Genomic DNA, 17,329 nt, shown 5'->3' with positions numbered 1-17,329 from the left:
CCCTTTGACTACAATCATTATGCTTCCTTGACAAATAAGGAAGAATATATATATATATATATATTTTTTTTTTTTTAAATAAGGGAAAACTGCAGCTATATGCCAACAGGATATAATATAGCAAACACGCTACTTTTGCTCTATAGCGTTCTGAACATTCCAACCACTTTTCTAAATAAATACATACTGTTTTGTCAGTGATCTCTTAAATGCTATCAAATCTCCAGTGTCTGAACCTTTCCCCTTCCAATACAAAATCAGCAGAGCAAGAGTTTAAAAAAAAAAAGAAAAAAGTCAGCAGAAATGGGATATTTGATATGGGTTGCTGCAGTTGGTTTATCTGGAGCTTTCCTGAAGTTCATGCAGAGCACGCAGTTTATTCTAGCAATAGCAGCTGACTGAGGGGTTTGTATGTGGGGCACTTTCTCCTTTCAATAGCATTCTCTTCTACAATCTGAATCATTACAAAATCCAGTTGAGTTATGGGTTTAGCAAAAAGTATATTGTTTTAATAGAAAGAATGCCCTAAAGGAAAGCTCATTCTAGCATATCTATGCCTGATGAAAATAAATAATGCATGGCCCAACACATACGTGCTTACTACAATGCAAGCAGCTTATTTAAAAATTTATACAAAGAACCACACGTGATATCATCTTCAAAAGAAACCATAATTCAAGGTTTTCCATGACGACATTTAGAAAAGTCCAAAATTAAGGCCCAAAATATTTTATATCCTCATCTACTTATGATTTCTAAAGATCTGGTCACATACCCTTCTCTGACGAGCCTCCAGGCCCTTATGTCCAATCTACATCAAATTTCCATTGAGTTTTAAAGTACCGAACGTGGGCATCAAACAGATACAGCAAAGAGGAAAAAAAAATACACGCACCGATATAAGTGTTCAGGAAGAGTGAAGGCTATGCGAAAAGAAGATTCACACAGTCATGCAGAAATAAAATGAGCAAATATAAAGGAAGCTTGTGTGCAGCCCACATGGGAGCAAGGCTCCACAGCCCAGCTGACCTGATGCACCAGACACTGAAAGAGGCAGTCACCGTCATACTCGTGGGCAGCCGGTCCTGGCCCTTCCTGCACACCAGCCCATGCTCCACCCACATTTGCCTCAACCTAACTCGTTTGGCTCATTAAATAAAAGAAGAAGTTTCCCCAGCTTCCCAAGAAAATTTCTGCTGATGTAATGACTCAAAGCCGCTCACTAAAAGGATGAGGCAAGCACCACAGGTGGCAGATAAGAAGGTGACACGGCTGCATAGCTGGACCAAAACCCTTTTGTGGGTTCAGACATGGGGTGAAATGTTGTCCACAGTCATCCAGCTCACCTCTCCAACACCTAATAGAGAACTGAGCAGAAGTTCAACACCTTGGAGACTTTCACTTGGGAGCAGCATCTATTTTTCAGCTATGGGTGGTACTGATGATTTGACTCGTTTGAATAACCTTACAGTCTAGCTGCTCCTGCCAGCCTGTTTACTGACCTCTACAAAAAGAAAAATCCCTTTCAGTAGTTCTCTTTCCTCATATACAAGATTTTACTACACGTAACATTAGTGTCACTTCATTCAATTGAATGTATTCCAGCTGTGCAAATGGCTATTGTTAGAGGCCACCAAAGTTCACAAACAAGGCCAAACACTGAGGTTACGTTCCAAAATCCCTTTTTTACTCAAAATGCAGAAATCAGTTCACATTTTATTGGGTGGTTAACTACCGCCATAACTTTGCTTTACCATGACAACTAACGGCCTGTGGCAAAGCCACTGTAAGCCTCTGTCTACGGTAAACAAACTTACTGTGCCAGCAGTACAGGGAACAGATCTGTAATTACATTTACTGTCACAAAATACAGTTACATTGAAAACAAACCAGAATGCACAAAATCTGGTAGTGCTTTCCAAATTTATCACAAATTTGAATTCATTTTTAATTTTGAAAGATCACTTTCCAGCACACCAAAACCATTCTGGGAGATACAGTGATAGGAGAAATTGGTACATTCCCCAAACACAGTCTGTGGAGTTCCAGTATATGAGTACTCACTATCGTGACTTCTAAGTCATGGTGGCAATGAACAAAACGTTTCCTTCAGGAAGACTGAGCATTATTATTTGGGATGTTTAATGCTGGAGAAATAAAGTTAACAACCTGATCAATATTGCTTAAAAAGACAACAAGAATGATCTCATGAAAATAAGATATCACTTGATAGTGAAATAGCACGCATTTTGCTACTGTAACATACACCTGCCATTAGAAATGCCTGCAGGTTCCCCGGGCTACCACTGCTCACTGCTGCCCCAAAGCACATTCCGGAGCAGAAGCAATCATGTAGCATCTCAAGACCCCTTTCTCCTCCTATGCTTCATTATTCTTTGCAGTCTAACAGTTACAGAGAAGGAAAGTAGAAATTTATCAGAGTGATGATTCTTGAAGCATTAACAAACTGTGCATGTATTGCTTTACACAGTTCAACCCAGAAGCAAGCTGCAGCAGAAGCAGCAAAGCTGCCTTCCTGGCAAGTGCATGCCCAGCTCTGCAGTAGCCCTCAGCCATCCCCTCCTGTAGGAGGAGACCAACAACAGAACGTTTGTCCTACAGTTCCTCAGACGTTCCCTTCCTTTTGTCCCTGTGAAGGCAATTTGAGGTGATGTCATCCTTCCCAGTTAAAGCACACCGTATCATCTGCCATGAAATGAAAAGCCACAGGGCAAAATCGTGCCTGTTACATCAAACTTGCACAACGGAGTGCTACTGGAGCAGTACCTCTCCTGAGAGCCAAAAGTCCGTTTATTGTTGGTAACAGAGAAAGCATGCTTCGATCGGGCAATCCTTGGGAAGGAGAGCAGCCCTGAGCCCACGCGATCTCACCTCACCACCAGGCAGATGCTCCAAGCTACCTGCCAGTGCTCAGCAGCTGGAGCTCGGCTAACTCACCTCCATTCTGCTTTCTTTCCTTTTGATTTTAGAATACATTTTCAAAAACAGCTGTTGGACAGATCCAACACGCCTTCCTGCCACAGCATGGTTTGAACATTCCCAGGTTCCAGGAACTTGCACTCCTGAACCAGGGTAAGCAAACCGACACCAAGAATCCCATGAGCCACCTCCAGCACAGAGATACCCTCCTGAGTACATGGACTTACTGTCACACAGACACGGGGCAGACACCCTCCTCTGTTTGCTGAATGCACCACAACCACTGCACAGAAACAAAAACCTGTGCCTTTGCTATTAGAAGAACAATTAATACTTTTTATCTCAATTTTCATTCTCTGAAAACATATATTTACTTCTGAATTTGACAAGACGACCCTTGCGGCAGGTATTAGGAGCACAGAAGAGCTTGTAGGAAGCAGTAATGGATGGTGCTCACCAGGAAGCTGACCACAGGCTGCAGAAATACATGCAGAGCTGTCAGGAAAATACACAGCTCATCTCAGAGAAAGGCTACCCTTACACGCTGCTTCTCTTTGTAAGCAGCATCACATTTGGCTTTGGAACTCATATACTGTGTTACCAAAAGTACTTCTCGTGGCATCCAGACCTCCATCAAACAAAGGGTTTGTGGACAAAATATGAGTGCTTTCTCATACCAGCTGATGTAAATAACTGTAACTACATGCCCTCCTGCTGCAGAACCAGAAACCTCAGAAGCATCACTCCACAGACTACAGATACACCCTTCAGTGAGCTAACCAGGACCCGTAACTTTAATGTCATACATTTTTTCACCTTTAGGACTCAGATGTGTTATTGTGACCACAACTCCTTAGATACGCAACCCAAAAACAAGATCACATGAAGTCACCATCCCGTCCATCACTGCAGCGAGCAAACAATCCTTGGGCAGGAACACCCTCCCTACAGCACTGGTTTAAAAGGCCACGCCTGACTCCCTTCAAAAAGAAGTAATGCCTAAAATTGTTGGCAGAGAGACAGCATTCTGAAACTAGGCCATACAAGTGTCACTTCATTGTTGTCAATGAAAGAAGAAAGATCAACTACAATAAAACCTCGGCCAGGCCAGCACTGCAGCAGCATTGTGCCAGCTAAGCAAGCCCTCAGCTGGGGTTCTGTGGGAGCAGGACGTGCTCTTTATGAGTGCTTATATAAACGTGCACAAGCACGTGCACTCCCGCTCTGATATTCCTCGGTGTTCTCAAGTTACTTAAAAATTCTTTAAGAAAACACAGGAGAAACCTTTCTTACGTAATCTCTCAGCAGATGCGAGTTTATTGAATTTCCAAGCACATGCTCAACATAAATATTACGTAACTCCTTGCTCTGCACACACTGCATCACTTGATTGGAAAATGTTTTAGGGGACAGAAAGCAAGCGGCCTGGGTGTGAGTTACAGCTCAGGCCCGTGCCCAGCCGCACGCCGCAGCAGCTGTAACCGTGTCCACTCACATGAGTGGAGCCACCACTGTGAGGAACGCGGGCTGAAGCACAGCAGCACACAGCCCCATCCCACCTCCTGGCAGGGCTGGGAGCTGCTGCTCACACAGCAGGGGGCACAGGGGAACGTGATGCTGTGTAGCCTCTCCTCACATACCCTTTGTTAGCATCATTGCCCCGTCACAGCCAGCACTGCTGTCTGATCACGAGCCTGCAGCTTGCCTTCTTATTGACACAGCACTTATTTAGCCAGCTACGGGCTCAATTTGTTGCAACCGAATGCATCCCATGTTCTGCTTCAAGTTGGAAATTATATACATTAGTAAAATTAACCTCAGGGATTCGTGATCCTCTTCACGACATCTTCAACTCGTACTGTAAAATACATGCTTAAATTACAGTTATTTATGAGTCAGCAAGAACATCAGTTAACTGCAGAGTACAAAGCAGAACCTGGAACAGCTAAACCCTAAGACAAGCACAGAAGCAGCAGAGGGATGTCAGCTTTGAAACACTCATGGCTTCAAGTTAGAGCTGTCAGCCTGGAGGTCGCCAGTCCAGAATGCGGATCCCAGCATCAGTGCCAGAAGCAAACCACGTCCGGGCTGCTGGGGCGTGCCGGGTGCCTGCACATCCCCAGCCAACAAACACACCGCTAACTCCTTACCGGTGTTTTGGAGCAGAACGCGTGTGGATCACAAACCCCAGCAGCTCCAGAGGAGTGCCGGTGAGGGAAAGCCTGGGGCAGCACCTCACAGAGCTCACACCCAGCTGACACAGGATGCCGCCTGCTTCAGCTGTTCTTTTGCTGTTATAAACACAAGGCACGGGATGTTGGGCAACGTGTAGCCTATCACCCTGTCATCCTATATCAGTCATGCTTGGGCAGCAGTGCCCCTGCGTGAGGGCTGTGGGTGGGGTGAAGCAAGGGCAGCGTGCCTGCCCCTGCCCAGCACCACGGCCCTCTTCAGCCTGAAGAGTCTCAGTGGGATCCCAGTCCAAGATGCTGCGCCTGGGCAGCTCGCAGCACGGCGTGCGCCTTCTGCAGCTGCAACGATAGCTCTGAGGCACAACCACAGCACCGTTAGCCTGGGGACACGGGCTCCTGCTGCCTGCCGCCTCGGGGAGCAAAGGGCGCGAGGAGCCTCGTCAGCCTGGGATAACCGCGGCCCAAATTAGCGCCTCACACGCCAAAACTCCCAGATCCCGGTTACGTAAAGGCCGGCACGCCGTGCCCCGTCCCACTCGCCGGCCGGGCGCCCCGGCACGGGACCGCCAAAACTGTCGTCACGGCTCGGCTCCACGCGGCAGCGCGCAGGAGCCGACCCGGCGCGGGGCCGCGGCTCTCGGCGCGGGGCCGCACTTACCGCCGCCGCCGCTCCAGGACTTGAGCAGGGACTTGATGCTAATTTCGAAGAAGAGCGAGTCCTGCAGGCTGAGCATGGTGCCGGCTGCGGGCGGCAGCACCGCCGACCCGCCGCCGCCACCCGCGCCGCCGCCGCGCGCCCTCCTGCTGACGCAGGGCCCGGGGGGGCGCGCGCCGACTGCGGAGGAGGGCGGCGGGCCGGGGGCGGGGCCGGGCGGGCGCACCGGCGGGGGGCGCTCCACGCGGGACCCCTCCGTGCCGGCCCGGTGCGCGGCGGCCCACCCCGCCCGCCCGCAGGCTGCCCCCGGCCCGGCTCCCGCAGGAGAAGAACCGCGTTGCCGTCGCGGTCCCTTGGCGGAAAGTAACTTCTCACGGCTGCAATCAGCCGGCCGACGAAAGGCCCCTTTCCGGCCCATCTGCGCCCCTACTTCGAACTATACGGGAGTAGAAAAAGCTGTCTGCAGTTTGCCGAGTTCTAAATAAAACTCCCAACCGACGTTACAATCAGAGCATTAGATAGGATTATAGTAAATGCCAAGCGCAGGATGGGCCCAGCAGAACGGCGGCACCTGACCCACACAGCGCAGTCCAGTTAAAACGCATCACACAGGGGCCGGCTTTAAAGGTCCTTTAAAGCCATCCAAGAAGCCTACAGCCTCGGAGCTGCCCCTGTGCTGTACGAGAAGTAAAGCAGGCGGGAGGAGGGAGTCACACACACGGCACCTCCAAGGGCTGTCCGTAAGAACGGTGCACATCCCATAGCAAAAGTAGCTTTATCTGCCATACAAATGGCTCTGTCCATGCGGCAGCTTCTTGCTCTCTTGAGTGACACTTGAGGACGCTGCATGAACCTTTCTTTCACAACACGATTCAGGTAATATCATCCAACCTAATGCCTCCCATTACCTCATACTCATTTTTCATCACTTCTTTTATGAATGCATTCAGAGTTACACTCCAAGCATTTCATTTTCCTCTTACTAAGTAAGAAAAAAAAAAAAAAGAGGTTGTATTTTGTTATTAGTGAGATATAAAGGTCAAATTTTGGAACTGGCTGATGAATTTCACCACTAATTTGAAAGGCTGTATTAATTATGGTTAGTCTCTGACTGCCTTTAACACTGGGCTACAGAGAGTTCTTCAAAGGAGGCCTTGTTAACGGCACACATTCCAAAATCATGAGCCAACTCTCCCAGCACCTCAAAAATAATGACTTTTAAAGTACGCTCCGGGCTCTTTGTACTTGCAGCACCACCACCACTCAGCTTTTATTCTGTAAATTATTAGCACCAGAAACTTAATCAAAAACTATCACTAATCCCAGCGTTCCACCTCCCGGAGCCCTGTTAAGAAGGGCTGCCAGTGGTTCTGCATAGCGGTGTTTTAAGAGTGAATGGAAGTCAGAAACTAATTTTAAGGCTGTGCGTTTGCCCGCGATAACAGTGTGTTACTCAAGCCTTAAGTTATATGGCTCTCCCCCATGGCAACTGATAACTTCTGGTAGGTCTTTTCCTCAAGGAAAACAACAGTTACTTTTAAATGCAGTTACCTCAACATCAGCCCATTAGGAACTGCTAAGATGTTGAGAGTACTTCTATATTTGCACGTACAAACAAGCATAAGCTCTTCCAAATGCTCCAATAGAGAGACTGAACACTATGAATACTTAACATTAGGAACAAAAATATATTGAAAAGAAAAATGTCTTAAGATTATCTATACACATGTATGCTCTCCCATTATATATATGTGTGTATATATGCACCAAGTTTGATTTATTGGATATCACTAATTCACAAGAATAGTACACAGTAAATACTATCTCCTCCCACCCACCTGCCCCCCCCATCCCAAAACCAGAAAACAAATACTACTATTAGTCCATTTAACAAGAGGGGAAACACATCAGTATCAGCATTACCACAAACATCACTGAGATAAGCACAATCATCTTATCACTTCTCTGAGCCTTCTAACATCTCCTCTTCTTCACAACCCCAATTTCTATCTTCTTTATAATCAAACAACTGCTGCAACTTTTGGACTTCATGGCTTCTGTTTAGCCAGGGAGTTGAGTTAATATACCTACCATAGACTATAGTAAGATGTCAGGATAAATCACAACACTTAAGATGTAACATTTATTTTACTTTCAACCAACCAAATGAAGAACAGTAGAAGAAAGAAAACCACGTATTAAAAAGCCTCTGAAGCTTGCCAAGCACACACAAGGCTAATTCACTAAACAGAGCCCAGAAAAACTCATTGTGCACAGTTACGAGATATCATCATTACACACTTCAAAACTGTGCAAGAAAATGTTATTTACAGCATCATTCCTTTTAAGCTTCTCATTTTATTTCTTTCTTTCTTTCCAGAGGAAAGTTAAACAGACTTCTGGCCAGGAAAGTACAATGTGTCTAAAATTGAGAGCAACAAGCATGTCTACTGTGGTAACGTCTAAAAATACGTATCACTTTGCAGTACATATATGGGAAGTCTTTCATAAGATACTTGGCCCACTACTTTAATACCTAGAGAGAAGATGGGAAAAAAAAGAGAGCACTTTTATTTAACTGTAAGGCAAGAGCTTTGAACTGGAGCTGTTTTATGTAAGAAAAACAAACCAAAAAGAAATCTTCAACAAAATAAGGATATTACTTGGCTGGACTTAGGAGTTCCATACAAAGTAGCAATTCACATGATTGCAATAAACGTGTGGTTTATACACTGGTTCTGAAGTTCGCTAACCATTCGATACTGCACCAGTTGTAAATTTCATTACTAAAGAGAGCAGACTACTATAAAGTCTGTGAATGCCTCTGATATTTTCTCAAGAGTCAGGGTGAGGCATACCAGTGAATGAGCACATTGATGCCAGTAAGGTCTTTAAAGGAGAAGAATACGAGTGCAGATGTGCTAAGCAGAAGCATGCTATCAGCAACACAAGCTGTTTGCGCTCCACTGGAATAACTAACTCCAGCATCCAGTTCACACCTTGCTTTGGTTCAGATATGAAAACCTTCTAGCAAAGAGCATGGCTAGAAGCAAACTGCCTGAGCCACCTCAGCAACACGCCTGCTGACTTGGGGCTGGAAACAACCCCAAACGTTATGAAGTTCCCATGCAGTAAGCCCACAAGTTCTATTAAGTATTAGAGCACCCATTTGTGGTACTGCTCTACTGTGCATGCAAAGTGCTGAACTGAGTTCCTGCGTTTCAAGAGGGCACACCTTACAGATGTACTATTCAGAACAAGAAAAGAGTATGAGTATTTTACAGACAGTCCAAAAACACCGAAGAACTGTCCTGGGTATTGCAAGTAGCAATGGGATCCAAGCAGTATGAAAGAGCGGACACTTATGCCACTGTTACATAACAAAAGTTTGAAACTTCTTTTATTCACAGAGATTGAAATCTTAATAAAAGCATGTATGAAGATATCAATATATGAAGACCAATTCGTTTACTAAAAATGTATATGCAAAGGAGGTGTATGCAGCTTTCCTTTAACAGAGTAGGATTATACCATTTTCTTGGAGCTACCTGGTAACATTGCTAGCAACCATTTTGAATAACAAACATACAGAAAACAAGCACAGTGTCTAACAGTTACTACTGCAGCTGTTAAAGCTCTGACACGTGACAAAGATCAAGATGCGAGACAAAAAATACACGTGCCCTATTAGGCCATAGGTAACATATATACGTATATAATATTATATGGTTTACAGCATTGTTTCAACCTCATCCCTACAGGCTGTAAAGGCAGTGCAGTCCCAAGTTCATTTCAATATACTTCCATTTCTGTAGAAGTCTATTATAATAATACCATATTACCTTTCTCCCTGCCTTAAGCTCTTATTGCCTAGGATGGCGGAGATAACAGAATGTGATTTCTCTGCTTTCTCTTCCACACAGTAATCTGCATTAATCATTCCAGCATAAATATTTCATTAAAAAAAATACAGCTAAAGCCGTTCTTTTCAGTCGCACAAAAAAAATGTGAAGACGTTGTTGCTTCCAAAGTTTCTTTGATGTTTTCAGTCCTACTACATTCAACTTCAGGATGATACAGACTGACGGCAAATGCATTAAGGCAGAACTACAAATAGTATTTCCTATTTAAAGTCAGTTACAACTACAAGCTTTCCGACCAGGTCAGGAAGGACAATGAAGATGCAGATTCCTGACCGAACACGGCTGCTGAATAAGATCAAAGAGGATACTGTTAATATTTAACTTTTCCAGTAAGCAGAAGTCTGTGTTTATTACGGTAAAACACCTATGTTTATTACAGCAATCCTATGTTCCTTCAACCTTTCCTGCCTCCAAACTTAAAGAAAAACAAAACAAAACTGAACAATAGAATCCTGAAAAAATCAGACTGCTTTTCAAGTAGTTTAACAAAGAGTTCACCAACTTTGTAAAGGCTTTCACTAAACACATCTCACTGTGGCCCTTCTCAAGAGATCAGGCTTTCCAGATCACTGAACACACAGCAACAAAATCAGTAATAAGAAGTTGCAGTGCTTCAAAAAAACCCAGCAGGCAGTTCTGAGCTGTTATTTAACTTATCTCTCTCAGAGAGAAAATACAACAGGTGAAGCAATACACAAAGCCATAGCTGTTACTGTATCTCACAAATCTAACAAATCCAAGTTTCTTGATTTTCATGGTCATTCTTATTGTTAAAAGCGTATGGAGCCTCTGAGGTTCTACTGCCTCCTGGATGCTCAATTTGGACTTTTCATGACCACAAATAAACCTTAAAGGTACAGTCTGATTGGTATGGTTCTGCATCCAACCACCAGAAATAACTGCCTGAAGATGTGATGTAACACGTCAGTCTTCTTGTTGTGCTTCAGCAGGAGTAGAGCAGTGCACTGCTTTTGCAGAACTAGCATTTGAGTTTTCATCAACCTTTTAAATGGAACCTGGGAACAGTTTTGAGGCTACATTGAAAATCCCTGCTTAGTTGCTGGGCATTTAAATGGATAGAGCAGGGAAAGGCTTAACTCTGTTACCCTACAAGGCCTGCGGACAACTGTTAGGAATCAGTTATGTTTCTATTTCTGTTGCTCCTCCCAAGCTGCTAAATGTCCATGCCACTTCTACAGCAAACATCTTACTTGCATTATGGAAATATAGAAAGTATTGAGGAAGAAAAACAATGAAAAAACAGATAAACTCAGGACTCATCCAGAAGCTTTTGTTTGTTTAAGAGTATCAGTAATCAGAGTAAAGTCTCAAGTTTCTTAGGGCTCACAAGAGCAACAGTGTTCTCTAATGCAGGCTGCAGGATACAGCAGGTTGTTCCACCTCTGCCACAGAGGTGTGTGTTGGCAGGGCCTGAAGAGCTGCTCTGGGTGTCCCCGCTAAGCCTGTTCACCTGCGTGAGCCCACCAGCTCCAGGCAGTGCCATGTAGGGCACTTGGGCCCAAGAGGCTGCACAGCTGGCAGGGCTGAGGCAGTGCCTGCACACACGAGGTGAGGGCTTTGGGAGCTCTGCTTGGAAACAGCAGACAGACAGCGAGGACAAAGTACAGGCAACCAATTTTCTCTTCACGTTTTAACTCCCTGAAAATATCATTAGGTTTTAATTACACAGGCAGGAGCATTAGGAGCTCTGCTCACCGATATGATATAAAAATATAAATAAAGTCATTAATACAGCATCCTTCTCAGTTAAACCAAAATAGCACATTTCCTCACTCCAAAGGCACACTGCTCAATTACAGTGCATTTTTTAGGGCAGGATTCAAACATTTAAGTGTTTTTAACGTTAACTTCTACAGCTTCCCCATCTCAGTGAAACACCAGATGCTCTCTCAGCAACATGAAGCAGCAGTACAAACCAGAAACTCTCGGGACAGTGAAAAAGGTAATTAACAGATTTGAGAGTTAAACTGATCTGAGGGTTCAAATTAACAGAATTGGTATGAGGTACCATTTCTATAACTTTCGCCTTGCTGCTTCATGGAAAAGCAAGAAAGGAAACAAAATATCAGAAAGGGAGAACATGGGAAACAACAGCAAACCTAAAAGCAACAGTTGGATCCTAATCACCTAACAAACACTAAAAGTTTACAACAAAGCCACGGTTGTCTGGAAGTCCTGCAAATAGTCCATAGCACAAAGTCCTCTAAGGGGCCCCAGCCGCAGCAGCACAATATAGCCTCTATAAGCAGATGCATCTGGCACCTGTGCTCAGCGCTGGGTGAGGCCCCGCGGCAGCTCTGAAGCTTATCGCGCTATCAGGAGCCCTGCACATGGCTCCCCGTGTGCTCACCTGTGGCTGGCGTGACACAGCAAACGGGAAGGCACAGCACCACCACCCCACTGCCATGTCTGCTAGTCGCAGAAAGCACACAACTGGCATCGGGTGGTCAAAACATATTCAAGACAAGAGGAAAATATCCTTAAGACATTTTTTGTTCATGGAACCGGCTGCTCTGTCAATCATGTTATTTCTCAATAGGCATTCAGCATAATAATCATTTCACCCTCTAATTGACATTAACATGTTAGCTTTCTAAAAACACAGTCTACCTGCGATTGTGTCACATCCATTCATATCAACTACTGGGCAAATTAACTATTCACTTCTGCACTGCTTCCCCCACAGAACAACAATTTGTTGTTTTATATATATTATAATATATAATATTATATATGTCATTATATATGTGTGTGTATATATATGTTATATGTTATAAAAGTGTATATATAATGTTATATAGTATATATGTTATATATGTTATATGTGTATATATATGTTATATGGTATATACATATACACACATATATAGCATATATATGTTATATGGTATATATGTTATATTTTTTATATACATATATATTTTGTTATATATATGTATCGTTATATATAAAAACATTTTTAAATTACCTCACCAGCAGAAAACAACATGCTGGAGAATGCAGTGGCTTTTTAATTCGTTAGCAGCTGTTCATTTTTCTATTCTTCCCGCTTACATGTTTTTCCTGCTTTCAGGTTAAAAAAAATACTTTAAAATTAAAAGCATTCTCCTTCTTCCAGTCGTATTTTCAAAGCAATAGCTGAGAAAAGGCTCACTCACCCCACTGCACTTTGAAGATGCAAAGAGACAATAGATGAGGTTTGGGGGTCAGCGTCCAATATAACTGTGCAGCAGCATCCTGACAGTAAAACACCACCACCACACAATGATGATGAAAGTTCCTCAAGCTCAGCTTGCCAGACTGCTCTTGTCAGTAAGCAGTTGGCACTAAAGGGCTACAGAATTATAATTCTTTACACAGAATCATTCTGTAAGGGGCATCCCAGAGCTCATGAAGTGAGGGTAAGCTGAGTCCTGAACAGCTGGAATGCCTTACAGAAACTGGCTGCACACAGGAACTTCATATCTTTACAGAGTATCATTGCTGAATGGATCAGGCTTTCTGAAAGCTACCCCACAGCCCTCCTCAAATCACTACTACATCTGGATTTCCCCTAAAAGAATCCTTCCTTTATGAACATACCCAGCAAAAGCTTCAGACCTAGAGTAAGCCAGCTCGGAAACACAGACCTGTGAGGGGTTTCTGCTTACAAGGACCTTCTGTAACTTGGCACGGAGCAACAAGATGCACTCAGAATAAACAGATGAGACCATGAGCACTACTTCCCAAATCACAGATATTCCCCACTAACACTTATAAACTGAGAAAAACATACTCCCAACTGGAAACAGGACTTGTGACTTGCTTCAAGGGCAACTGAACCCAGTGCTTGCGCAGGCACAAAGAACATCATTTGCTGAAAGAGGAAAGCCTTTGAAATCAGCCATTTATTCAGATGAAATACTTGAAATTATTTTCTTAGTATGGACCCATATAATACTTTTCAGAGGAAAAACACTAACTTCACAATTACGGAGTAAAGAGCACTGTGTTATTTAAAAGCTTAGAAAAAGAACAAACCAGTAATGCAGTAGTCTGCAAATCAAGACAGCACAGCTAGCAGAAGTAAAGCCAGCAGAAATGGCCCATGGCCACCTGAAGGACCATGAGTTATTGAAGGAAGTCATGCAGTTGTCCCCCCTCTGCTCTGTCCTTGTCCCCTATCTGGAGAACTGCATCCAAGCCCGGAGGCCCCAGCACAAGAAAGTTGTGGTGCTTTGGGAGCAGGTCCACAGGAGGGCCAAGAGGCTACTCCTATGGGCTGAATTTAAGTCTACATAGCAGTGATATCAGCAGTGTAATCACTATAGGCAAGTGCTGATTTTGTCCTGCTGGTAAATACTCCATTGACACTGGAGAGTGATAGGAGCATCGTTCTGGATCTTTCAGCATAGTGAAACCTTAATGTATCTTAAAGGAAAATAGTTTTATATTTAATGCCTCTGTAAAATAAGATTTTTATTACATACACTGTCCAGCCTCTTACAGACTCTACGCTGTGGCTGGGAAGACACACACAATAGCTGCTCCAAAAGTAAAGCCTATTACTTTATTATGTTGGCCCATGATATCAAAGGCAGATGTAGGTGATATGGCAGCAGAGGCTGAACCTTCCCCATTGATTTTGTATTGCATTTTGTTGCCAGGAGACTGATGGCAGCAGAGGGGCGGTCAGACAAAACGGCATCTGACATGGAAGTGCATATGGAGCAAAAGCTGAATCACTGCATGCAGAAAAAAATTGCATCCATTGACATTCATCAACACTTGCTGAGTGTTTATGAAGACCAAACAGTGCATGTGAGCACAATGAAGTGGTGGGTCACCTCCACCAGTGCCATTTGTTACAAGCGTAACACGCAGGCTCTTGTTTGTTCTTGGGAAAAATGAGTAGCTAATGGTGGTGACTATGTTGAAAAACTGTGTTTGGTAGCTGAGAATTTGCTTTATCCAACAGTATTATTGTGCTCTCTGTACCTGTTGTACCTTTCAACTATCTTGGTGAAAAGTAACTTCAGATTAGAGAAAGATGTATTTGCTGTATTACAGCAACTCCCCTTTTAACCGCACTATCCTGAAGAATTAGTCTAAAGAAAACATTTTTAAGAACATTGGCAGCATAACAGTTTTGTTTTTTTTAATTCAACTGAAGGGGCTTCTCATTACTTTTTCCTTTTCAATTTAAATATTTTCTGCAGAACAGAAAGAACAAGAACAGGAAAAAGACCATCTTGAACACCAGGATTGTGGACCTTTATTTCCTAAACCTGCTGTTGGTTCACGCTCATAGTACTTTGGTTTGGTGCCTATCAGTCGGTACTGGGAGGCAAGGATGGTTCCCTGTTGGTTTAGCAAGTTGAACCATCCCCCACCTAGGCCTGGTGTGTACCAGGATCACCACTGATGAATATATGGTACAACTATACAGATGGAAGATTACAATCTTCTTTTTAAAGCAGTGAGCCATTACGTTGGTTCAGCTGCCAAATAAAACTATAGTGACATACTTAAGCCTCAAAACCTTTTAAGTGCCTCAAGTCCAGAAAACAATGTATTATCAGTTCAAAGTATTACTGGTATTACCTTTGCACTGAAAATGATGCAGAGGTAATCTATGATGGCATATAAAAAAAAGTCTGTAAACACTGTTCACTGTATCTCAGAAGAAAACACATTACATCCTCATTAAATCTACATAAGTATCTTTAGGTATGAAGAAACAGCCTTTCAGGTATACTTTTGAGTCATTCTGACACTCATCTTGAAGGAAGCAGCAAGTCAGAATTACTATGTTGTTCTTTGGGATAATGGAAAGAGTTTGGTAAGCAAAGAAAAACAAAAACACACTGGAGGAAATGAGGAGTATTATCCATCATGTATCCATTGTGAATTCATCCATGCTCATTATTCAGATGGAACAGAGTCAATTATGCTAAAAGTGTATTAGGTGTACAGCCAAGCATACAACAAAAGGTTCAGGTCTTTTTTAAAAGACATGCTACATAAGTCTAAACTTTATTACAGTTCATTATTGATTCAGTCTTAAGCAAATGCCCTACTTAAACATTCACCCAGTGGTCAGAATTACAGAGTCATTCGTATCTGCTTTTAAGTACTAATATGAAAAAGGGATTATCACTGCACTTCAAATAAAGCTCTGGAGAGATGCTTATGCTCCTACTTATTTAAAATATTGAAGAGTTAATTTTCCACAGATCAATCTATTAAAAACTGATGGCATCCAGAAGGTGACTGCCACCTGCGATGGCCAGCCATGCAGTGCTGCCCCCACTACTGACCAAAGAGGCCTGTGATGAGCTGATTCACCTCAACAACTCCTCTCAAAACTATCACCCCCAATACACTACAATGCTTCCTGACAGCTTTGTCAAACACACCAGCTCAGGAAAAAGCCATACCAGAGAGGAGCTGGAGAGGCTGCACAGCTGGGACTGAGACTGCCCTCCTCATTGGCAGCCAGCTATTAGGTCAGCCCCATCAGCTTGTAAAGATACATTAAAAATAAACAAATAAGAATCCCCTGTTCAGCTGCAAAGGGCTTCAAGACAAGGCTCCAGAGGCCCTCAGGAAATGTTCCATATTACTCCTCATGGAAAATATACATAGAAGAATTTCCTGTGGCATTACTCAAGCAAAACAATGCTATCTACAACGATAAGAGAACAGTAGAGAGGTTTAGAAATTTTTTATGTAAATGGCACTCTGGATCCCAAGCAGTATTACAGAACAGTCTCAGTGTAAACAAGAAGCAAACAGAGAATGAAGGGAAGAAGTTAAAAACAGCAGTGGTGCTCGGTTGCCTTCTAACCAATCCAGCCTTCACCAACTGAAATTCAGAACATGGATCTCAAACCTGACTTTTATTCCAGATAGATGCTTCCCAGACATCATCTGCTGTCTGGGACTGCTCAGGGCATCACCAGAGAGCTGACACAGGGATGCTGCTCAGGGGCAGTCTACATCTACATCTACCCAGCTGCTGCTGTTAGTCCCTTGAAGCAGCTACAGCTCTACTGCTCACACAGAGCAATGAGAACACTTGCTCACCAACAAATTCAAAAGCATTGGGGAGGCTATTGCAGATTTGACTTGAGCAGCTTATCATGACACCTGTTCCACAATGTTAGCTGCCCAGCCTTACAACCCAGCCCCAAAGTGCACATCACATGCTGCAGGTACAGCTGCCACGAGCCCACCTGCACACAGCAGTCACCTTCCTTAACGCTGCAACAGGGAGAATATGAAATTGTTGACAGATGCATGTCTGCACGCATACACGTCTGTATGTATTTTTGGTAATCATCTATATGAAAATACCTTCTCTAGATTCTCCAAATCCCCTCTTTATGTTTGATTCTCATTGCAGCTTTCTGTGGAGAGACTATTGTGACAGTTTTTAAATGGAGAGACTATTGTGACAGTTTTTAAATGGAGAACTCTTAAACGCCACTGCAAATGTAAAAGAACTGCCTGTACTTCTACCACTACCATTTACACGTTGTTACACATACAATCACATGCAAATAATTCAGCAAGTTAAGATTTTTTCCAGCGTTCCAAAAATCCAATGAATTTCA

General features: G+C 43.4%; 1 protein-coding gene and 1 long non-coding RNA gene across 16 annotated transcripts in view; one reads left to right on the top strand and one right to left on the bottom strand.

Annotated features, from left to right (window-relative positions):
- FRYL (FRY like transcription coactivator) overlaps nucleotides 1-17,329 on the bottom strand; it is a 158,403-nt gene that overhangs the window by 110,800 nt on the left and 30,274 nt on the right. Inside the window, exon 1 of one of the 15 annotated variants that reach the window (XM_015285498.4) lies at nucleotides 5,791-5,950. The exons of the other annotated variants lie outside the window; for them this stretch is intronic. Within the exon in view, the coding sequence (XP_015140984.2) occupies nucleotides 5,791-5,866 (76 nt within the window). The 5' untranslated portion in view covers nucleotides 5,867-5,950. Of the gene's footprint in view, nucleotides 1-5,790; nucleotides 5,951-17,329 lie in introns of those variants that run through there. 15 annotated transcript variants of the gene reach the window in all.
- LOC121110764 lies at nucleotides 6,113-8,522 on the top strand. The gene is made up of 2 exons (XR_005859897.1): nucleotides 6,113-6,663; nucleotides 8,168-8,522. It is a non-coding gene; the product is annotated as an uncharacterized LOC121110764 (long non-coding RNA).

This window comes from Gallus gallus, chromosome 4, assembly GCF_016699485.2.
Source record: "Gallus gallus isolate bGalGal1 chromosome 4, bGalGal1.mat.broiler.GRCg7b, whole genome shotgun sequence".
Taxonomy (NCBI): Eukaryota; Metazoa; Chordata; class Aves; order Galliformes; family Phasianidae; genus Gallus; species Gallus gallus.
Note: the sequence above shows the minus strand (reverse complement) of the source record. Positions and strands in the feature narration are given on the sequence as shown.